Genomic DNA, 24,335 nt, shown 5'->3' with positions numbered 1-24,335 from the left:
ATATCCACCCGGCACAGCCAGAAGAGGACTGGCCACCCCTCATAGCCTGGTTCCTCTCTAGGTTTCTTCCTAGGTTTTTGGCCTTTCTCAGGAGTTTTTCCTAGGGAGTTTTTCCCAGCCACCGTGCTTCTTTCACATGCATTGCTTGCTGTTTGGGGTTTTAGGCTGGGTTTCTGTACAGCACTTTGAGATTTCAGCTGATGTACGAAGGGCTATATAAATAAATTTGATTTGATTTGATTTGAAACACAGACTGGAGAAACACAAACACAGACTGGAGAAACACAAACACAGACTGGAGAAACACAAACACAGACTGGAGAAACACAAACACAGACTGGAGAAACACAAACACAGACTGGAGAAACACAAACACAGACTGGAGAAACACAAACACAGACTGGAGAAACACATTGAGAAGAAGAAAGAAGGAAGAAGAGAGACACACACCGGTTTGAGAGGACAGACACGAGGCAGAGACAGTTCCTCAGAAGGGAGGAGAAGATGGAGGGAGGAAAGTAGGATAGGACCATCAGCCCAGGCCAGGACCCAGACCAGGACCCGGCATACCCTTGCGGTGATAGCTTATCCAGCCAGCCACAGATGATGGGAGCAGTCTGCTCAGAGAGAGATGTGTAGCTGGCGTAGGGGGATATCGTCTGGTCCTCATCTGGCTCCGAGGGGTACAGGTTGGGGGGTAAGGAGAGGCAGAGAGGGGGTGGTGCTGCCTCTCCTACTGTGCTGTAGCCCTGGGAGTCACTGTGGAGAGCGTGGGACAGACGTTGGGCCCAGGAGAGTTTGGGTGTCCTGCAGTGTAAAGACAGTCTCCATAATTGATTTGCAATAACCTTGACTCCAGCCGCTTTAAGTTTCTCTAGTGTGAGAATACGGTGTCTGATAGCAGGTACCAACAATGGATTGAAAAGATGGAGAACACAGAATATTTTAAATCTACAGTAGACCATTTTCTCTCTATGGCTGTAGTCAGAGTTGTGTGAGAAGATGTTAAATTGGAAAGCCTGTAGTATTATCCACTCCTCTAGACCCAATAATCTTACCCATGATCCTCTCCGTGATTCTCTTCCTCCTTTCTTGACATTCCTGCCTTTCCTTCACCGTTGGTCCTTTCCGCCTTTGAGAACACAACATGGATAACACATTCATCAATGTCAGGAGAGCCAAAGTGACCACAAACACTAAACACAATATAACTCTGATGGGTTGTTCTTATAACCTGATAACAGACTCAGGTCCTGATGGGTTCTTATAACCAGATAACAGACTCAGGTCCTGATGGGTTCTTGTAACCTGATAACAGACTCAGGTCCTGATGGGTTATTCTTATAACCTGATAACAGACTCAGGTCCTGATGGGTTCTTATAACCAGATAACAGACTCAGGTCCTGATGGGTTCTTATAACCAGATAACAGACTCAGGTCCTGATGGGTTCTTGTAACCTGATAACAGACGCAGGTCCTGTTCCAAATGGCCCCTATTCTCTATATGGCTCCCTATTCTCTATGTAGTGCACTACTTGGGCTCTTAGTGCCATTTCAGACACCATTTGATGTTTTCCTGGAAAGCCTATGGGGCTCTGGTCAAACGTAGAGCACTGTATAGAGAATAGTGTGCTGTTTGTGATCCTCAGAGTCCCAGTCTCACCTCAGAGTGGTGCAGTGGTCGTCTGGTCTGGAAGACTGTTTCACAGTAGGGACTGATCTCCTCCTCTGGGTCCTCCATGGGGACTGTGGTGGAGGAAGAAATTACATGGCACATTATAAGCCTTGTTATAATATATTATTAAAAAAAAAGGTTCATATATGATTATAACCAGTTATAAAGCATTTAAACTGTATGTAAGCGAAAAAGTGACGTTTTAGCAATGCAAAACTCTAATGATCTTGATTTTTTTTAAAACAGGTCAAGTGTCATTTCTAGGCCTGAATGATACACAGATATAAGGTCTAACTAAACCATCTGTAAGGTTACTTTCAGAAAGTGATGTGTAGACTTACCTCCGTGGGACGATTCACAAGAGCTGTTACTTAAAGTGCTGCAGACACACAAAACAAAACATTAGATACACAAAACAATACTCTCTTTCGACGTAGGCCTATATTTCTACTATATTATGATATTAAAGTCAGACGTTGACCTACCTAATTCCTTCAGGAGTGGTGTGGATCTCTGGCCGTGGTGGTGTTTGAGGAGCGTTGCAGGGAATCCGTCCACTACCAGCTGCCGTGCCAGGTGAAGAGCCACAGTAGATCTCATTGGAGACCATCTCCATCGGGGAGCCGGGAGGGGAAGTGGTCAAAGAGGGGAATCCAGTGTCGTCATAGCTACAAGGGGATGAGGGAGGTGGGGTTGTCATACACTGGTCCTGGATTTGTTCAGTCCTTCCACCAGATGATGGTGGTGTGGATGTAGGTCCTCTAAACATGGCTGGAGGGATACCTCGGTTCAGCCGAGGGGGAACAGGGGGCAGGGGACCTCCAGAGTCTGAGGAGTTACTCAGCCTCCTCTCTCTCAGGCTTAGGCTGTGTCTCAGGGCAGGGGTAGGTGTAGGGTTAGGGTTAGGGGCAGGGTTAGGGATAGGGGTAGGGGCAGGGTTAGGGGCAGGGTTAGGGGTAGGGGCAGGGTTAGGGGTAGGGTTATGGGTAGGGGTAGGTGTAGGCCCCACCACCACTGTGTCAGTGTTAAATTCTCCTGAAGCCAAACCTTCCAATATGGTGAAGCAAAGAGATTCCTGAGACGGTTTCCTGGTTAGGGTTAGAACCAGGGGATCTGGTGGTGTGGGTGATGCGGGACAGGAGAGAAACCGGGCGGGTTCTGTTTTGTGTCTGTAGAACACCGTTCTAGGTTTTGGAACCGGTTTTATGACAACATTCCCATTGTACTGCTGCTGTTCTGACCCGGAGTTCATCAATATGGATGGAATGTTAGGAACAGAACTATTCCGGAACGCTTCAAACGGAATGGCCCCGGTTCCGCCCCCTTGGTCTGACCTCGGCCCTCCTGATTGGATGGGTGTGGAATTAATGTCAGACTCAGACTGACAACGGTCCAATACGGGCTCTAATGGCTCCGATGTCGACTGATTCTGATGATTGGTAGCCCTCTGAATGTGCTGGACCAGCCTCAGTATTCTCTTCCTGTGTCCGGTGGCAGTTACACCCAGCTGGATAAGAGCTCCATTGTCTAGGTGACTGAGGTCCCTGGCCAAGAGGAAGCCTGACTGGCGGAAGGTCTTCAGGTATCGCTCCAGGTGGATCGCAGCCAAAAGTGTCTCAACGTCCATGTTTCCATCCATTGGTGCCATAACAGCGTACATATATGGGCTTGGAGGGGTCCTTCAGCTGCTGTGGTCAAGACGATGTCCATCACGGACCTACACAGGGAGACTCCTCTCCATCTGAAATGAACAAATTGTTAACAATTAGATAATAATAATATAATTGGTTCATGTTGAGTTAGTGTTCCAACTGGTCAATTGTTCTAATAAAATAACTAATTCACTACATTCCCTTACTATAATTTAAATCAAATCAAAGTTTATTCGTCATACGCACAGGATACAGTGTGTGTAAATGGGCACAGTGAAATGCTCACAGAGTAACACTGTAAACATGTACTAAAACATGTAATAAACATGTAAACATCACAAAACACTATGTAATTATTTCAACTGAACTACTATTGATAGCATGTTAACTTCCAGTGGCATCACCACTGAAATGGACTGAAATGGAAGACCACTGAAATGGCATCACCATGACCTTTCCACAGCAGGTCACAAGCCATCTTCCAGCCAGCCACTTAAAATCACAGATGTGGAACAAAGACGGATGTCATTGAACACACAAAGACACGTAATTGTTCAGTTTTAGACGGGCCTGTAAAGTTAGCATGGCTGAGGAGAGAAAGTAGGCAGGGAAGGAAGTAGGGGGTTATGCACCAGTTGACCAGGGAGAAGGAAGTAGGGGGTTATGCACCAGCTGACCAGGGAGAAGGAAGTAGGGGGTTATGCACCAGTTGACCAGGGAGAAGGAAGTAGGGGGTTATGCACCAGTTGACCAGGGAGAAGGAAGTAGGGGGTTATGCACCAGCTGACCAGGGAGAAGGAAGTAGGGGGTTATGCACCAGCTGACCAGGGAGAAGGAAGTAGGGGGTTATGGAACCAGCTGACCAGGGAGAAGGAAGTAGGGGTTATGGAACCAGCTGACCAGGGAGAAGGAAGTAGGGGGTTATGGCACCAGCTGACCAGGAAGAAGGAAGTAGGGGGTTATGCACCAGTTGACCAGGGAGAAGGAAGTAGGGGGTTATGGCACCAGCTGACCAGGAAGAAGGAAGTAGGGGGTTATGGCACCAGCAGACCAGGAAGAAGGAAGTTACGGCACCAGCTGACCAGGGAGAAGGAAGTAGCATCTAAGAGATGAATAGACAGCACACAGACGCATGAGAAAAATCTAATAAGGTAACATGTGAAAACTGCAATTATTTGATGAATTCTGAAAATTCATTGAAGGTGTGTACCATTTAGTTGACGACAAGGCACCATTTGAAAGTTTATTCTTATTCAACATGTATTCAATAATCTAAATGATAAAAGTAATGGAGAAACAGCAGCAACAAACAGAGTGTCCAGGGATACCCCTCCCTAGCTGCAGGCTGTTGTATTGTATGTCAGATTTGTGGGCACAGCTCTTTGAAAGCCTTGGTAGAAACACTTCCTGAAAAAGCTTGGTGTGTGTGTGTGTGTGTGTGTGTGTGTGTGTGTGTGTGTGTGTGTGTGTGTGTGTTTGACCTGGGTTCAAATACCATTTGAAATCGTTGAAATACCTTGACCATTTGTTCTAGCCTGCCTGGAGTCCCATAATGGGTAGGTTTTGCAGTTATGGGACTATTCTATTGTTTAATAAGGTAAACAAGCTCAAATCGAGCACAGATAAAGTATTTGAAATGATTTAAAATAGTATTTGAACCCAGGTTTGGAGTGGGTGTCCCTGTGGGTGACTCAGCTTGAGAACCTAGTCAGAACTAAAGAGAATTTCAAGGCTGACTGGGGCAGTTTGCCAGCCTTGTGAGGGGGAGGCACACAGCACAACACATAACACACGTTCCAATAGAGTTTAGGATAGAAAATAGTAATTTATGAGGCCTTGGACAGATTAACACAGATTCCTATTAAATTAGTTATGGGCGCCAGATCAGAATCTAAAGACAGAGCTACAGATGGCTGTAGGAACTATCTTTGAACTAAAGTGTAGTTCTACTTTAACAAGTAGAGTAGAGTCCGATGGCAGCCATACTCGTATCATTTATACATTACTGAGGCATGCCGTGCAGAGCCGAACTGTACTGGGCTGGCCTTGTTATGCATCCAGTCAGGTTTGGGTTGAGTTGGGTAGGCACAATAGTGGGAAAAGGGTGGTCTCTCACCATTGAACAATAAGGAAGGAGAACTAGTCCTCAGTCTGTAGTAAGGCAGCAGGGAGCAGGCAGCAGGGAGCAGGGGAATGGGAGCAGGGAGCAGGGAGCAGGGAGCAGGGGAATGGGAGCAGGGGAATGGGAGCAGGGGAATGGGAGCAGGGGAATGGGAGCAGGGAGCAGAGAGCAGGCAGCAGGGAGCAGGGAGCAGGGGAATGGGAGCAGGGGAATGGGAGCAGGGAGCAGGGAGAAGAGAGCAGGGGTATGGGAGCAGGGGAATGGGAGCAGGGAGCAGGGGAATGGGAGCAGGGAGCAGGGAGGAGGCAGCAGGGAGCAGGGAGCAGGCAGCAGGGAGCAGGGAGCAGGGGAATGGGAGCAGGGAGGAGGCAGCAGGGAGCAGGGAGCAGGGAGGAGGCAGCAGGGAGCAGGGAGCAGGGGAATGGGAGCAGGGGAATGGGAGCAGGGAGGAGGCAGCAGGGAGCAGGGAGCAGGGAGGAGGCAGCAGGGAGCAGGAGAATGGGAGAATGGGAGCAGGGAGCAGGGAGGAGGCAGCAGGGAGCAGGGGAATGGGAGAATGGGAGCAGGGAGCAGGGAGGAGGCAGCAGGGAGCAGGGGAATGGGAGGAGGCAGCAGGGAGCAGGAGAATGGGAGAATGGGAGCAGGTAGGAGGCAGCAGGGAGCAGGGAGCAGGGAGGAGGCAGCAGGGAGCAGGAGAATGGGAGAATGGGAGCAGGGAGCAGGGAGCAGGGAGGAGGCAGCAGGGAGCAGGAGAATGGGAGAATGGGAGCAGAGAGCAGGGAGCAGGGGAATGGGAGGCAAAATCCTGAAAGAGGTCTATAAGTCACATCCTTCACTTCCTCTGTCTCCACTCTGTAGGTTAACCTTTGCCTCCAGCCCACTGATACACACAGAGAAAACACAGGGCTCCGGTTCTGTGATGAGAGCAGACCTGGTTTCAAATACTATTTGAAATCAATTAAATAAATACTTTGAGCTTTTTTCTCTAGCTTGCTTCGAGAACCAGATGGACAGAGGTTACAGTTTTGGGACTGATCTATTTGTCCATTTAGCTAGATAATCTCAATCAAGCACAGATGAAGTATTTGAAAGATTGTAAATAGTATTTGAACCCAGGTCTGGTGCTGTGAGCAGGAGGGGGCGAGGGAGGGAGGGAAATGGGTGAGAGGATATTGTCCCTCCTATCCCACTTCGGACTGCAAAAGGTATTGTGATGGATACCTGGCTGCGATGTAACCGCAACATGGCGGCTGTTATCGAACTGAATTAGCAACCTGACAGAATTATTAACCTAGATGTACCTAACAATTTGACCAGATTACAAAGATGCAGATGAACTCCTTTCCCACATTAAACTACCAGCGAAAAGGAAGTGTGACATACCAACGTAAGACCCAGACCACAACTTCTGCTTAGGTCGCCGAATGCAAGTCAGAACAGAGGAAGAGATGTGGCAAGATTATTGTGCGCGTACAGTATGTTCAATGGCATCCTCCTCCTTCTACACAAGGCCAATGGCCTCCTCCTCCCTCTACACAAGGCCAATGGCCTCCTCCTCCTTCTACACAAGGCCAATGGCCTCCTCCTCCCTCCACACAAGGCCAATGGCCTCCTCCTCCTTCTACACAAGGCCAATGGCCTCCTCCTCCCTCTACACAAGGCTAATGGCCTCCTCCTCCCTCTACACAAGGCTAATGGCCTCCTCCTCCCTCTACACAAGGCCCAATGGCCTCCTCCTCCCTCCACACAAGGCTAATGGCCTCCTCCTCCCTCTACACAAGGCCAATGGCCTCCTCCTCCTTCTACACAAGGCCAATGGCCTCCTCCTCCTTCTACACAAGGCCAATGGCCTCCTCCTCCCTCTACACAAGGCCAATGGCCTCCTCCTCCCTCTACACAAGGCCAATGGCCTCCTCCTCCCTCTACACAAGGCCAATGGCCTCCTCCTCCCTCTACACAAGGCCCAATGGCCTCCTCCTCCCTCTACACAAGGCCCAATGGCCTCCTCCTCCCTCCACACAAGGCCAATGGCCTCCTCCTCCCTCCACACAAGGCCCAATGGCCTCCTCCTCCCTCCACACAAGGCCAATGGCGTCCTCCTCCTTCCACACAAGGCCCAATGGCCTCCTCCTCCCTCCACACAAGGCCAATGGCGTCCTCCCTCCACACAAGGCCCAATGGCCTCCTCCTCCCTCCACACAAGGCCAATGGCCTCCTCCTCCCTCCACACAAGGCCCAATGGCCTCCTCCTCCCTCCACACAAGGCCAATGGTGTCCTCCTCCCTCCACACAAGGCCCAATGAGGGATTTTCAGGCAGAAATACATCCTACAGCACACTTCCTCTGTGTTTGTGTGGCTACCTACCGGTGTTGGGGAAGCTACTCTTAAAATAGTTTACCAAGCTACCAATTACTTCACACTGGAAGAAGCTACACTAAATCTACCCTTAAGAAAAATATAGTTTACTAGGATAAGTTACTTTGTCAAACTACTATGTGATACATTATCATATCTAAATCTAAAATGTCATAGAATACAAATTGCAAGAACAGATCTGGAGTCAGATGTTAACAGAATGTGTAATTCAGCCTATTAAACACAACAACAAATGTTTTAAGTGAGAATTAGGAAGGTCTGATGCCAAAAAATAAAGACAATTATTGCTAAAAGAGTAGTGTGTAGTTACAGTAGTTAGCTACACCGCTACATGGTAAAACAGTAGTGGGTAGTTAGCTACGCCGCTACATGGTAAAACAGTAGTGTATAGTTCTAGTAGTTAGCTACACCGCTACATGGTAAAACAGTAGAGAGTAGTTCCAGTAGTTAGCTACACCGCTACATGGTAAAACAGTAGTGTGTAGTTCCAGTAGTTAGCTACACCGCTACATGGTAAAACAGTAGTGTAGTTCCAGTAGTTAGCTATGCCGCTACATGGTAAAACAGTAGTGTGTAGTTCCAGTAGTTAGCTACACCGCTACATGGTAAAACAGTAGTGTGTAGTTCCAGTAGTTAGCTACACCGCTACATGGTAAAACAGTAGTGTGTAGTTCCAGTAGTTAGCTACACCGCTACATGGTAAAACAGTAGTGTGTAGTTCCAGTAGTTAGCTACACCGCTACATGGTAAAACAGTAGTGTGTAGTTCCAGTAGTTAGCTACACCGCTACATGGTAAAACAGTAATGAACTACTGAAAACACTACCTAGATTAGAATTCAGTTCAACTACCACCAAGTTACTGCTAAATATAGTAAAACATCCACCAAGCTACTCCTAAATATAGTTAAACATCCACCAAGCTACTCCTTAATATAGTAAAACATCCACCAAGCTACTCCTAAATATAGTAAAACATCCACCAAGCTACTCCTAAATGTAGATAACCTACTAGTTGAACTACATGTGGTTCACTACTCCCCAACACTGCTTCCAAGTCCCCTCCATGCAAGGCCGAAGGGGTGATGGCTGGGGGAGGATTGTAGATGAAGCAACTCAGCAGTAATTGGACATTCTCAAACTGGCCTCGTTCAGCAGGAGAGAAGGAGAGAGAGCTGCTGATCACTGAGATTAACAGAGGAGGAGAGATCTGAAGGGAACACTGAGATTAACAGAGGAGGAGAGATCTGAAGGGAACACTGAGATTATGAAGAGGAACAGGGAGTTATGTTGAATCACTAGATACAGTATCTTTAATAGTCAACTCCTGACAAGACATGGGGAGTTTTTTTTTTTACAGTAACTAGTCAGTTTTAAATAACCTGAATGTAGTTCCTGTTTCACCTGCAACAAACAAACAAAAATCAGGCCTTTGCTTCATCTCTCTCCTCTTCTCCCCTGCCCATAGTATTTATCTGGGCTAGAGATCTGGGCTCTGTCAGAGCTACATAAAACACAGGATACAGCTGTCCCTCATACACTGGAGGAAAACAGAGACGCCACAACCTCCTCTAGTGGTAGGATGACAGTAAACTGAAGTGTTGCAGGCTAGGAGAGGTGGTAGGATGATGGTAATCTGTGACAGCAGCTGAATTATTTTCAGTTCCCATAACATCAGTATGTCAGGCTACTGTACTGAAAGAGGGGTGGGAAGGGAGGAACAAAATGGCCTCCCCTGATTTCAAATGATCTTTATCAAAAAATGATGTCATTCAAAACTAACATGATCATTGTTTTTTTTTGGGGGGGGGGGTGAACCATCTCACAGAGTGTGACTTTAAAGTATATTTCAAACTCTCAGCGCATTATGCAATGAATCAGCTTTTCATTTTTACACCCAGTGACAGACAGTTTGCATCATTCACACAAATCTAAAATGTCCTTCATTGTTACAGACCTTATGACGTCTCACACAAGAAAACATGCAGCTACAAAACAGTCTTAGTGAGACCTTCTGTCTGCATGAAGAGGTCATGACAGTAACCCTTTTCCAGTAGTGGTCATGTGGTTACTTTTAGACAACTAAAATTAAATTTGAAGTTGTCCTGTTCAGGACTCTGTTTACAGTACAGAGTCAATCGTTTCTCAGAGCTTGTTGGTGTCTCTCTGTCTGACATTAGCTTGGACAAATGTAAATTGCTTTACATAAAAGCATCTAAACAAATTAATATCTTGACAGACTTACTGGGTTCATTTGTTCTTAATTGCAACTAAGCCATGTTAACAGCTAGGCACCATGAGTTCTGACCACAAATCCAGTCCCTGGCAACACTTACATTACAGAGAGATTGGCGGGACTCTTTTTCTTATGGAATTCAATTCATTATGTTACCACGAAGTAATGCTTTGCAAAATCCAGCATGTCTCATTGCAGTGTGGGTAGATTGGCAAAATAACAGTGACCGAGAAGGCTGTAACTGATTCACTGGTATGTTCTGGTGGTCTGAATGTAAAGAACAACAACAGCCGTACTGTCACCCTTAACAGTCTGACGTTAGTCTACATGATGACATCACCCTAGGTAAACAGGAAGTTACATGGAAAGGGACTCAACAACATTGTGAAAGAAAAGATACAATATGCCTCAGTGGTTCAAACTTTTTTTGGCCCACAACCCCATTTTGATATCTGAAAATTCTCACGACCCCAACCATGTGGACAAAAGTATGTACTTTTATATTTGGGGCTATGACAGTCAATTGAAAAACATTCTAAAAAGTACTTCTGATTGTCTTCTCAACTCACCATCACATACTTTTAATGTTGGGCTGTGACAGTCAATTGCATATTAGTCTAGCAATGCATCTTATCTCACCAGCACTAATGAGATGGGTGTGGCATTATGTCGGGTCGGAGCTTCTCAAAGTCAGGGGGCGTGGTCGACAGTGAGCACCTCATCTCTGCTGTCACATCCTACCTGGATCGATATTTGGTTTTAATGCAGACAAGAGCACTGAATCCAGCTTCACACAGATATGAGCTGGCGAAGGGTACCATGAGTTTTATGGTGCTTTCAAGACACCTGGGAACTCGTAAAAATACGAGATCAAATCATGATGTCAGTGATCTTTAGGTCAGAAAGTCAGAGCTCTTTCTAGAGGAGTTGGAATTCCCAGTTGGATGACTGTTCAAAAATATATTTCCCCAGTCAGAGCAAAATCTTTTTCAGAGTTCCAAGTTGTCTTGAACGCACAGAAGTCATGCTGGATTGACAACATGGCCAATGTATTCAACCTTTTCTGGCCCATGGTGTTGCATGTGAATGTTTATTCTTTTAAGCTGGAAAAGAGACCCTTAAACCCAGACTTGGACCACACACCCTCTCCCCCTGAATCGCAGGGGAAGCAAAATAGTGATTGCTTTGCAACGCTCGCACGAATTCCTTCCAAACCCCTTAATTCCTTCCAATTCCTTGTCTTGAACGCAGCATTAATGCTCAGAGAAAGACAGCAGGGTATTCCCTTTCAGTCAGGAACCAAAACCCCTCAGCAATGACCCGTGAATGCATTCGGTCATATGACAGCTCGATCAGCTGTCCGATTTCACATACGGGCATGTCAACTGAGTCAAACGGATTTGGATGTAGGTTCCAAAGTGCTCTTCGAACCGTTGGAGTTGAGCAGTCATCACTGGTGTGGAACATTTACTGATGTTGTTGTCTGTTAGAAACATGCCAAGCCAAGGGAAGGGGACATGGTTAACTTTTGAAAGACTCTCCAATAAGAATGATTTTCTCTGGATACACTGATTCGGTCACTCGTCTGTAGAATGTTTTTGTATTTTCCCTGCATTCAGTTTGTTCAGTTTCCCAAATATGTCTGTTACATAGGCAAGCAGACATTTTATTTTTCATTACACAGAAAGTCAACCAAGTCTGTATTTACTTTTTTACATCCATTGTTCCCCTCGATAACCACCATGCCGCGGTGTGAAAGAACATGGTCATGCTATGAAAATGTAAAAAATAAATAATTGACTTGATAAAGCTGCATACAAACATGGTCTCTTTTTTGCTTTCTTGAGTAAGGCAGCTCCAAAATGTAGGTGTTTCAGCCTAGCTCAGTGCTTTCTTTGGTGGTGGGGCAGCCAGCGAAAACACGGAGCATAGGGTAATGTTCTCTAGTTGCACCGTGATTGGCTCACTGTTCTGTCACTCATGGGGACACTAGGTCACCGCCAAGTCTAAGGGTAGAGCTCGAAAATTCAAGCCCCTTGGGTGCTGCTAGTGGTGTAAAGTACTTAAGTAAAAATACTTTAAAATACTACTTAAGTCGTTTTTTTATATCTGTACTTTACTATATATATTTTTGACAATTTTTACTTTTAATTCACTTCCTAAAAATGTTTTACTTTTTCTCCATACATTTTCTCTGACACCCAAAAGTACTCGTGACATTTTGACAGGAAAATGGTCCAATTTTACACATTTATCAAGAGAACATACCTGGTTATCCCTACTGCTTCTCATAACCACGTCCCCTTCCCTTGGACTCACTAAACACTAAACACAAATGCTTTGTTTGTAAATGATGTCTGAGTGTTGCAGTGTGCCCCTAGCTATGCGTAACTAAATAAAAAAAAACAAGAAAATCGTGTCGTCTGGTTTGCTTAATATAAGGAAATTGAAACTATTTATACTTAGTTTTACTTTTGATACTTAAGTACATTTTAACAATTATATTTACTTTTGATACTTAAGTATATTCAAAACCAAATACTTTTAGACTTTTACTCAAGCAATATTTTACTGGATGACTTTTACTTGAGTAATTTTCTGTTAAGGTATCTCTACTTTTACACAAGTATGACAATTGGGTACTTTTTCCACCAGTGGGTGCTGCCATAGAGTTACATTAGAAGTGCCCTTCCGAGAAGGCTCAAGGTCACTGGCCACAGATAAAATGACGTCAAATCCCGTTATATCTACCGTAGCTTTGATTGGACTGATCATTTCAACATCATACTTTCAAAATCTTAGCTAGCAAGTAGTTATCATCATAAGTCACATCGACAATCTACTGGCAAATCCTTTTCAATCCTTGTCATATGAAGAGAAACTATAGATAAAACGTATCAGTGCTCATCGGCCATAAACATTACACAACATTTTGGAATTTGCAGGAATCAGTAGCTAACTGCAAGCGTTACAAAGCAATCACTAGCATGCTATTCAGTGATGGTGGGTGTGTGGTCCAAGTCTGGGTTTAAGGGTCTCTTTTCCAAGCTTAAAAAGGATAAACATTCAACACCATGGGCCAGAAAAGTTTGAATTCATTGGCCATCCTGTCAATCCAGCATGACTTCAGCTGCATAAAAAAAAACTGGAAACTTGGAACTGGGAAATCTCAGACTTCAGTGAGTTCAAGACAACAGGGAACTCGGACAAAAACAAGCTCAGACTGGGAAAATACGTTTTGAACAGTCATCCAACTCGGAATTCCAAGTCAGGAACTCAGGCCTCTTTCTAGAGCTTCGACCGGAAGATCCCTGATGTCATGAATAAAACTTTTTTCCCCCCACTTTGATGACATAATTTGCCCCCAAGGACCGCCTCACCAACTTCCTGTTCAAGTGAGCACAAGGGGAGTCCAAAAATGTATTGTATGCTGCTACATAAATGATGTAATATGCCAGGGAGATATGTATACTGTAGCTAAGAAAGTAATACTAAGTGTATGTTGTGTAGTAAGCTGTTAGTAATCCATGTGCCTTACCCTGATAATTTGGTCCCTTTACCCCTCATAACTAAGCCTACTGTTCTGACTTGGTGGTGCACATGTAGCCTATAGTCTGTTTTAGAGAAATGTCATCAAATATTGTAAGAGCTTTCATTGTCTGCTTATACGCCCCCTTTAATTACCCTACGGTTCTGACTTGGTGAACAGGGAGAATACTGTAAGAACGGCCCATGTTCTGAATTCTGTCGCTGTACATTTCAAAAGTGCTGAACAAATAGTTATATTAACTAAGTCCATCCTAGCTCGCTCATTGTCTGAATCCAAATTATGGATTGCCTCTTGTCTGCTTGTCGTCCCCTTATGTCATAGTTTGTACATCTCAATTGTCAGCAGAAACCACATTTGTTTAAGCAAGTCAGCCATATCAGCTATGTTTTTTTTAAAGGCAGTAAATGAGGCTAAATGAACGGTTTCACTGACAGACAAGGCTCCGATGATAGCCAGGTGTAACAGTGGTAAAGTGTTGGGACTCTGCTGTTGGGACAGACTTATGTAGGCCCTAACAGTTTGTGAGCACCGTTTGTCACTGTTACAGCACAATTCATGTATTGTGTAGTGGTTTTGCTGGCATGTATCTAAAACATTTTTGGGGAGTTTGCCCTACCAAGATTTACATGCTAAAATCCCCACTGTCTCCACATAGTTTTGTTAACAGGCGCGCAGTGGATGTAGTTTGATGCAGATAAATTCAGTTGTAAACTACTTCAATATTTCTCTGAGTTCTGTACTCAGCTCTTTTGCCGCCAGTTGCTCTCAGTGTATCCACTACAGTGGGTGTATCCACTACAGTGGGTGTATCCACTACAGTGGGTGTATCCACTACAGTGGGTGTATTCATTACAGTGGGTGTATCCACTACAGTGGGTGTATCCATTACAGTGGGTGTATCCATTACAGTGGGTGTATCCATTACAGTGGGTGTATCCACTACAGTGAGTGTATCCATTACAGTGGGTGTATCCACTACAGTGGGTGTATCCACTACAGTGGGTGTATTCATTACAGTGGGTGTATCCACTACAGTGGGTGTATATGACAGATGGAGACATATTCATAACTAGAGTGCAGAGTCCTGCCCACCAACCCGCCCTAGATGGATCCCCATCTGTGCAAAAGCCCAGCATTCGATCCCACATGGAATCTGTTTTTCATCAATGTAGCCACGCAGCACACTGAACATCCTATATGGAATCTGTTTTTCATCAATACAGCCACGCAGCACACTGAACGTCCCATATTGAATCTGTTTTTCATCAATACAGCCACGCAGCCCACTGAACGTCCCCAGTGCCGTTTCATGTTCGTGAATCGTGAGACAGAACAATATATCCTGGTGAATGAAAACCCCCAGACAGGTGTAGCGAACAGAAGTCAATACATGTGTATCTCGACCCTCACAGCTAACGTCCATTTGGAGAGCATGAGCTGGGGAGTTCAGTGGTTCAGTCAGTTTCCTCTTGATTTCTAGCAATAGAATCAATTCTTTGTTGAACAGTTTTATCTAAAAAAAGGTATTGATGTGAGTTTCTGTGCCTCTGCCTCTCCACACATTGTTTTTACCATACCAATTGCAGCCGCCCGGTAATGTCTCTGCAATATGGTGTGGTTTCATAGCGAAGCTGGTCTAGTCATTCACCGTGGGAATGATTCAAGTGTGTTCTTTTCCCATGATCTTAAGGGCGCTCTCTGGTTTAATTTTAGCTTTTAGATTTGAAAATGTTTTATTTAGATTTAAGGGTAACCACATTATAATGACTGAGATATAGACAATATTATAATGCAGTATACAGTGCATTTGGAAAATATTCAGACCCTTTCCCTTTCCCACATTTTGTTACGTTACAGCCTTATTCTAAAATGGATTAAATATATACATTTTTTCAATCTACACACAATACCCCATAATGACAAAGCAAAAACAGGTTTACCTTATTTACATAATTATTCAGACCCTTTGCTATGAGACTCGAAATTTAGCTCAGGTGCATCCTGTTTCGATTGATCATCCTTGAGAGGTTTCTACAACTTGATTGGAGTCCACCTGTGGTAAATTCAATTGATTGGACATGATTTGGAAAGGCACCTGTCTATATAAGGTCCAACAGTAGATGTTTTTTTCTCTGACATGCACTAAGCCATGAGGTCGAAGGAATTGTTCGTAGAGCTCCGAGACTCTCAGACGATGAGAAACAAGATTCTCTGATCTGATGAAACCAAGATTGAACTTTTTGGCCTGAATGCCAAGTGTCACATCTGGAGGAAATCTGGCACCATCCCTACGGTGAAGCATGGTGGTGGCAGCATCATGCCGTGGGGATGTTTTTGGGGACTGGGAGACTAGTCAGGATCGAGGGAAAGATGAGCAGAGCAAAGTACAGAGAGATCCTTGATGAAAACCTGCTCCAGAGCGCTCAAGACCTCAGACTGGGGTGAAGGTTCACCTTCCAACAGGGCAACAACCCTAAGCACACAGCCAAGACAACGCAGGAATGGCTTCGGGACAAGTCTCTGAATGTCCTTGAGTGGGCCGACCTGAGCCCAGACTTGAACCCGGTCATATATCTCTGGAGAGACCTGAAAGTAGTTGTGCAGCGACGCTCCCCATCCAACCTGTAAGAGCTTGACAGGATCTACAGAGAATAATGGGAGAAACTCCCTAACTACAGTGGTGTAAAGTACTTCAGTAAAAACACTTTAAAGTACTACTTAAGTAATTTTTTGGGGTCTGTACTATTTATATTTTTGACAACTTTTACTTTACTACATTCCTAAAGAAAATAATGTACTTTTTACTCCATACATTTTCCCTGACACCCAAAAGTACTCGTTACATGTTGAGGGTTTAGCAGGACAGGAAAATGGTCCTATTCACACAATTATCAACAGAACACATGGTCATCCCTACTGCCTCTGATCTGGCAGACTCACTAAACACAAAATGCATCATTTATAAATTATGTCTGAGTGCTGGAGTGTACCCCTTGCTATCTGTACATTTTAAAAAGCAAGAAAATGATGCCTTCTGCTTTGCTTAATATAAGAAATTTGAAATTATTTATACTTTATTTTTGGAACTTAAATATATTTAGAACCCAAAACTTTTTTTTACTTTTACTCATGTAGTATTTGGGTGACTTTTACTTGAGTCATTTTCTGTTAAGGTATCTGTACTTTAACTCAAATATGACAATTGATACTGTTTCCACCACTGCCCAAATACAGGTGTGCCAAGCTTGTAGCGTTATACCCAAGAAGACTCAAGGCTGTAATCGCTGCTAAAGGTGCTTCAACAAAGTACTGAGTAAAGGGTCTGAATACTTATGTAAATGTGATATTTCAGTTGTTTTTTTATATACACATTTGCAAAAATGTCTAAAAACCTGTTTTTGCTTTGTCATTATGGGGTATTGTGTGTAGATTGATGAGGGGGGAAATGATTTAATCAATTTTAGAATAAGGCTGTAATGTAACAAAATGTGGAAAAAGTCAAGGGGTCTGAATACTTTCTGTATGCACTGTATATATACAGAACCAGTCAAAAGTTTGGACACACCAACTCACTCGTCTTAATTTGTGGAATTTCTTTCGTTCTTAATGTGTTTGAGCCAATCAATTGTGTTGTGACAAGGTAGGGTTGGTATACAGAAGATGGTCCTTTACCAAATAGGGCTAAGTCCATATTATGGCAAGAACAGCTCAAATAAACAAAGAGAAATTACAGTCTATCATTACTTTAAGATATGAACGTCAGTCAATCTGGAACATTTCAAGAACTTTTAAAGTTTCTTCAAGTGTAGTCACAAAAACCATCAAGCACTATGATAAAATTGGCTCTCATGAGGACCACCACAGGAAAGGAAGACCCAGAGTTACCTCTGCAGTAGAGGATAAGTTCCTTAGAGTTACCATTCTCAGAAATCTGCAATTATCTGCACCTCAGATTTCAGCGCAGATAAATACTACAGAGTTTAAGTAACAGACACATCTCAACATCAACTGTTCAGAGGAGACTGCGTGCATCAGGCCTTCATGGTCGAATTGCTGCAAAGAAACCACTACTAAAGGACACCAATAAGAAGAGACTTGCTTGGGCCAAGAAACACAAGCAATGGACATTAGACTGGTGGAAATATGTCCTTCTGTCTGATGAGACCAAAATTGACATTTTGAGTTCCAACCGCGGTGTCTTTGTGAGATGCAAGAGTAGGTGAACGGATGATCTCCACATGTGTGGTTCCCACCATGAAGCATGGAGGAGGTGGTGTGATGTTGCTTTGCTGGTGACACTGTCTGTGATTTATTTAGGATTCAAGGCACACTTAGACAGTATGGCTATCACAGCATTCTGCAGCAATACGCCATCCCATCTGGTTTGCACTTAATGGGACTATCATTTGTTTTTCAACAGGACAATGACCCAACACACACCTCCAGGCTGTGTAAGGGCTATTTGACCAAGAAGGAGAGTGATGGAGTGCTGCATCAGTTTACCTGGCCACCACAATCACCCAACCTCAACCCATTTTAAATGGTTTGGGATGAGTTGGACCGCAGAGTGAAGGAAAAGCAGCCAACAAGTGCTCAGCATATGTGGGAACTCCTTTAACCTCTCTGGGGCATGTGGGACGAACTCGTCCCACCTACGTAACAGCCACTGAAATCCAGTGGCGCGATTTTTGAATCGTTAGAAATGCTATAACTTCAATTTCTCAAACATATGACTATTTTACAGCTATTTAAAGACAAGAATCTCGTTAATCTAACCCCACTGTCCGATTTCAAAAAGGCTTTACAACAAAAGCAAAACATTAGATTATGTCAGCAGAGTACCCAGCCAGAAAAAATCTGACACCCATTTTTCAAGCTAGCATATCATGTCACATAAACCCAAACCACAGCTAAATGCAGCACTAACCTTTTATGATCTTCATCAGATGACACACCTAGGACATTGTGTTATACAATACATGCATGTCTGTTCAATCAAGTTCATATTTATATCAAAAACCAGCTTTTTACATTAGCATGTGACGTTCAGAAAAAGCATAACCACCGCAAACTTCCGGTGAATTTACTAACAGTTTGCTAAATTACTCACGATAAACGTTCACAAAAAGCATAACAATTATTTTAAGAATTATAGATACATTACCCCTCTATGCACTCGATATGTCCGATTTTAAAATAGCTTTTCGGATGAAGCACATTTTGCAATAATCTAAGTACATAGCCCGGCATTACAGGGCTAGCTATTTAGATACCCACCCAGTTCAGCCTCCACCAAAATCACATTTCCTATAAGAAAAATGTTCTTACCTTGCTTGTTCTTCATCAGAATACACTGCCAGGACTTCTACTTCAATAACAAATGTTGGTTTGGTCCCAAATAATCCATCGTTATATTCCAACAGCGACGTTTTGTTCGTGAGTTCTAGACACTATCAGAATGCTTCCTCACGGTCCCGCGCATGGCGCGTTGGCTTGTCAAAAATGTCTAAATATTCCATTACCGTACTTCGAAGCATGTCAACCGCTGTTTAAAACCAATTTTTATGCCATTTATGTCGTAGAGAAGTGATAATATTCCGACCGGGAGTATGCATTGAGCCTAAACAGCCGAATAAAATTTCTCCTCAGAAGCGACTCATGCACGCGCATCATTGAAAGGTCCTCCGAGCATCCACTTACAAAAGGCGATAATATATTTCAACCTGAGGCTCCCTCGTAAACCTTCAGGGTTTTCGCGGGCTCTGAGAGCCTATTGGAGCCCTGGGAATTGTCACGTTACAGCTAAGATCCTTACTTTTCAATAAAAAGAGGTAAGACGCACGACTCCTTGTCAGACAGGGTACTTCCTGCTTGAAGCCTTGTCAGGTTTTTGCCTGCCATAGGAGTTCTGTTATACTCACAGACACCATTCAAACAGTTTTAGAAAATTCAGAGTGTTTTCTATCCAAACCTGAACAATAATATGCATATTCTAGCTTCTGAGTTGGTGTAGGAGGCAGTTAAAAATGGGAACATATTTTTTCCAAAATTCTCAATACTGCCCCCTATACCAAACAGGTTAAGACTGTTGGAAAAGCATTCCACATGAAGCTTGTTGAGAGAATGCCAAGAGTGTGCAAATCTGCCATCATGGCAAATGGTGGCTACTTTGAAGAATCTCAAATATACAATGTATTTTGATTTATTTAACACTTTTTTGGTTACTACATGATTCCATATGTGTTATTTCATAGTTTTGATGTCTTCACTATTATCTTATAGAAAATAGTCAAAATAAAGAAAAACCTTTGAATGAGTAGGTGTGTCCAAACCGTTGTCTGGTCTTGTATGTATACATATTTCTTCTTTTAACATTTTGGAAATTCTCTTGCATCCCCATTTTCATATCATACCCCTAGTTTGGGAACCGCTGCTCTAAATTAATCTGGAAAGAACCCATTCAAACATGATCTTCCAGATACGTAATGTCCCCAACTCCAACTCTCCACTCGTAAATCAAGTCAAACAATTAGCGGAAGCGGACAAGAGGTAAAGTCCAACGTTTTTTTTTTTTTTTTCTCCAAAGGGAAGAGGATGGAGGGAGAATCCAGGCAGGCCTCTGGGTTACATACAGGATGCTGGCTGTAGATAAATAACAGTGAAGCACTATTGTGAGACACAATATGTCATTGTTCAGCGCTAGGCTAGCTATGGCCTCCACGCTGCCTGGATGACAGTACAGGCCTGTGTACTAACAAGCTCAGTCATATATATATATATATACACTCTCTCTCTCTCTCTCTCTCTCTCTCTCTCTCTCTCTCTCTCCTCTCTCCTCTCTCTCTCTCTCTCTCTCTCTCTCTCTCTCTCTCTCTCTCTCTCTCTCTCTCTCTCTCTCTCTCTCTCTCTCTCTCTCTCTCTCTCTCTCTCTCTCTCTCTCTCTCTCTCTCTCTCTCTCTCTCTCTCTCTCTCTCTCTCTCTCTCTCTCTCTCTCTCTCTCTCTCTCTCTCTCTCTCTCTCTCTCTCTCTCTCTCTCTCTCTCTCTCTCTCTCTCTCTCTCTCTCTCTCTCTCTCTCTCTCTCTCTCTCTCTCTCTCTCTCTCTCTCTCTCTCTCTCTCTCTCTCTCTCTCTCTCTCTCTCTCTCTCTCTCTCTCTCTCTCTCTCTCTCTCTCTCTCTCTCTCTCTCTCTCTCTCTCTCTCTCTCTCTCTCTCTCTCTCCTCTCTCTCTCTCTCTCTCTCTCTCTCTCTCTCTCTCTCTCTCTCTCTCTCTCAGTGTTTTAGTCCAGCACATGCTGTCCCTCTTCCTTGGGGAAGAACAACAAAAAGACACAGTGTGGAAGGAGCTTCTTCTGTACACACATGGTTAGATCGACCACTTAGAGCAGTTAAATTTTTTTTTTTTTAAAAACAGACAAACTCCCAGAAAATCATAAATCAGGAGTTCATCTGTGTCCTCCCTGTCTCTCTACGAAGGAGGAGAGACGGCAGTACGAGACGTAGATCTGTACACCTAAATGACAGGCCTAAGTATCCCTTTCTGACGTATACAGCAATCTCCATTACTTACTGTACACCATTGTTATTTTACTGCTGCTCTTTATTATTATGTTAGTTTTATCTCTTACTTTTTTTTGTTGGTATTTTCTTAAAACTGCATTGTTGGTTAAGGGCTTGTAAGTAAGCATTTCCCTAAGGTCTACACCTGTTGTATTCAGCGCATGTGACAAATACAATTTGATTTGACTACAGTTAGTATCAGTCACATGACAATCAGTCCAATGCTTTCAAATCCACCTCTTCTCTCCCTCAAAATCAAATCATACACAGATGGGACCAATTGAGTGTAGAAAAATGCTTGTAAAAATGCCAGATTTTCTGGGCTAACAATGTAAGAGATAATACATTAAAAAAAATAAAAAAAATGCAAAGTTTACTGTAATCATTAGAATGTGCCCCCTTTAATGTATCATGTATATTTGCATGGCGGCTCTGGAGGGCAATTCCAAGGTAACGGAATTATGCTTTGGCTCAGATTCTTCACTTAAAAAAAAAGTGTATGTCAAACAAAAAAACATTGATTTAAAAAGTTTAACAACTCTAAACACAGGATTACTTTGAACAATTTACACAGAAATTGTCACATAAGCACATTTACTTGAAGAAATGAGCAGATACAAAGTTTGGTAACAGGCAGACTTACAGCAAAATCTCCCTCAGTTTTTTTGTGTGACCACGTTTCCCAAAAAAACCTTTAAATATCTGCTCCGAAATTAAGATTCAAAAGATAGCTGACACCCCATTCTTTATGCAGACATGACACCTTGAGTTTGAAAATAATAAAAATATGGGTTGTTAAACTAGAAAATACATAATTATGAATAATGAATATCCATTCTTTTCATGGTGATATATCCTGAATAAGTACACAAAACTAGAAATATGCAATATCCTTCCTTCTTTTGCATATTTGGCTATTATTATACACATTGACTATTATAAGAGATCTGGCCCCAAACAAGACCACATTTGGTTGTTCTGGACCATACCAAATCTGAACCTATCATAGACGTATATGTTTCACAAGTTTGATCATCAAAATACAGCAAAGTAGAGCTCAGTAGAGTACAGTAAAGTAGATATGCTCAGTACAGTACACTACATTGTACTCAGATTTGCATTTCAATTAAGGAAAGCAGAACAGAAAATCAAAGTGAATGTAATGTTAACTCTGGAGGTTTGATGTCGTCTTTGTTGATTAGTAAATGTAATTGGAAATAGTTCTGTATTGATCCGTAGTGTGAAGTACTTTTACTTTATTTAACCTTTATTTAACTAGGAAGCCAGTTAAGAACAAATTCTTATTTACAATGACAGCCTACCAAAAGGCAAAAAGCCTCTTGCGGGGTCTGGGATAAAAATAAAAAGACAAAACCCACATCGCGACAAGAGAGACAACACAGCACTACATAAAGACAACAACATAGCATGGTAGCAACACAGCACTACATAAAGACAACAACATAGCATGGTAGCAACACAGCACTACATAAAGACAACAACATAGCATGGTAGCAACACAGCACTACATAAAGAGAGGCCTAAGACAACAACATAGCATGGTAGCAACACAACATGACATAAAGAGAGGCCTAAGACAACAACATAGCATGGTAGCAACACAACATGACAACAACATGGTAGCAACACAACATGGTAGCAACACAAAACATGGTACAAACATTGTTGGGCACAGACAACAGCACAAAGGGCAAGAAGATAGAGACAACAATACATCACGCTAAGCAAAATTACATGTGAAACGCTATTACAAATCTATGCTACACTTTACTACGTCACATATAAAACCTAAAACAGGGTCACAGATAATGATGGCTGTAGTGTCCATCTATAGACAGATGGAGAGGCCTCTGGAGGTCAATGATTCTGGTCAGTGTAACTTTGTCCGTCACACTGAACATCTACTGACCAAAGACTAACCCAAGCAGCTCTGAGACACTCCTACAGGAGGAATATAGAGGAACTATAATCTGAGCCTTGCTACAGCTGGCACTGACACTGAACGACATAACATTCAGCCATTCATGACATTTTCATTTAAATTAATAATCTCACTCAACACAATTCCAAAAAAACAGAGCTAAAATTGGTTAGTATCTTAAATGAGAAATTCCAATGATTATTTTAAAGTGGTTATGTCTCTCTGTCCTCTGCTGGTGCTGCTGCACTGTCTAACAAATAACTTACTGATTCAATCAGGTTTCAGCTGTGAAACTATACAACAGACAGAGATTCCAAGACCCCAAAACCCACTCAAGATGAAGAGGGTCTGATGTGCCCCTGGCAAAATCTACAATGGGGTGGGTCTGTAAACCCATAGCCTAAAGCAAAACAGACAGGTGATAGTATAATGGGTGAAATGTTACAATAGGCTCACATGCCAAGCCCATGTGGTGTCAGAAGATAGGCTACTCTTAAACATGGTAATATATATATATTTTTTAATTGTCAAATAAATCATTACACAGAATCTATTTAATTATTCTGCGGTAGGCCTACACAACTCTACAAGTAACATATGACGACAATATTGATAAATAATACTGATCATTTAAATCATTATTAGTCCTATAGAAGAAAAAAATAATGCATTGAAAAAGAGCGCTCTCTCACAATCTCATGCTGCGGCATATCGCCCACACAGTGCGATCTCCGAGGCTCGATTAGTCTAATAATATGATAATCATGCATTACCTTTTGCTGTGTTTCGATGTGCGTGGTTGTTATGCCAATGGACCGTCTACATTCTTGAATCGCTCGTTTTTTTTTGGTTGAGCAGTAGAGGAAGAACTATCCCTGTCGGCAACTTTGTTGCAATGGTCAGTTTACTCCGCAAAGTATCAAGGATATCTTACTTAAAGGGGAGGGCGGCGAAGGAGTTTAGCCGACATTTTTCCTGTTCAACAAACTCATTATCCCACAACGTTAAAGACATGATGGTAATTCATAAACAGAAATTCTATCTTTTGATATATATTTTGTTTTTGTTTTTTTCCCACTTTCATAACAGGCATAATGCTAAAGAACTGACAGCTTGCAATCAGGTAATTTAATTATACTTTGTTGGGGCCCCATGCTCTTATTTTAAAAACATTCCCTATTGCCTGCAAAATAACAAAAAAGACTACACAGTATGTGCAATATGT

The 24,335-nt window shown here is 43.0% G+C and overlaps 1 protein-coding gene across 4 annotated transcripts in view; it reads right to left on the bottom strand.

The window, feature by feature from the left end:
• LOC115167133 (arf-GAP with Rho-GAP domain, ANK repeat and PH domain-containing protein 3) overlaps positions 1–24,015 on the bottom strand; it is a 51,222-nt gene extending 27,207 nt beyond the window's left edge. For 3 of the 4 annotated variants that reach the window (XR_003870443.1, XM_029721246.1, XM_029721260.1), the window contains exons 1-6: positions 23,884–24,015; positions 2,162–3,417; positions 2,018–2,055; positions 1,665–1,747; positions 1,059–1,132; positions 571–807 (exon numbers count right to left, since the gene is read on the bottom strand). Coding sequence is in view for 3 of the 4 variants with exons in the window: in XM_029721246.1 (XP_029577106.1) it covers positions 571–807; positions 1,059–1,132; positions 1,665–1,747; positions 2,018–2,055; positions 2,162–3,336 (1,607 nt within the window). In the remaining variant the exon portion in view is untranslated. The remainder of the gene's footprint in view (positions 1–570; positions 808–1,058; positions 1,133–1,664; positions 1,748–2,017; positions 2,056–2,161; positions 3,418–23,883) is intronic. The other variant, XM_029721270.1, reaches the window with a different exon arrangement.
• Between the last annotated feature and the right edge of the window lie 320 nt (positions 24,016–24,335).

The sequence above is a fragment of the Salmo trutta genome, chromosome 3 (assembly GCF_901001165.1).
Source record: "Salmo trutta chromosome 3, fSalTru1.1, whole genome shotgun sequence".
Classification (NCBI taxonomy): domain Eukaryota; kingdom Metazoa; phylum Chordata; class Actinopteri; order Salmoniformes; family Salmonidae; genus Salmo; species Salmo trutta.
Note: the sequence above shows the minus strand (reverse complement) of the source record. Positions and strands in the feature narration are given on the sequence as shown.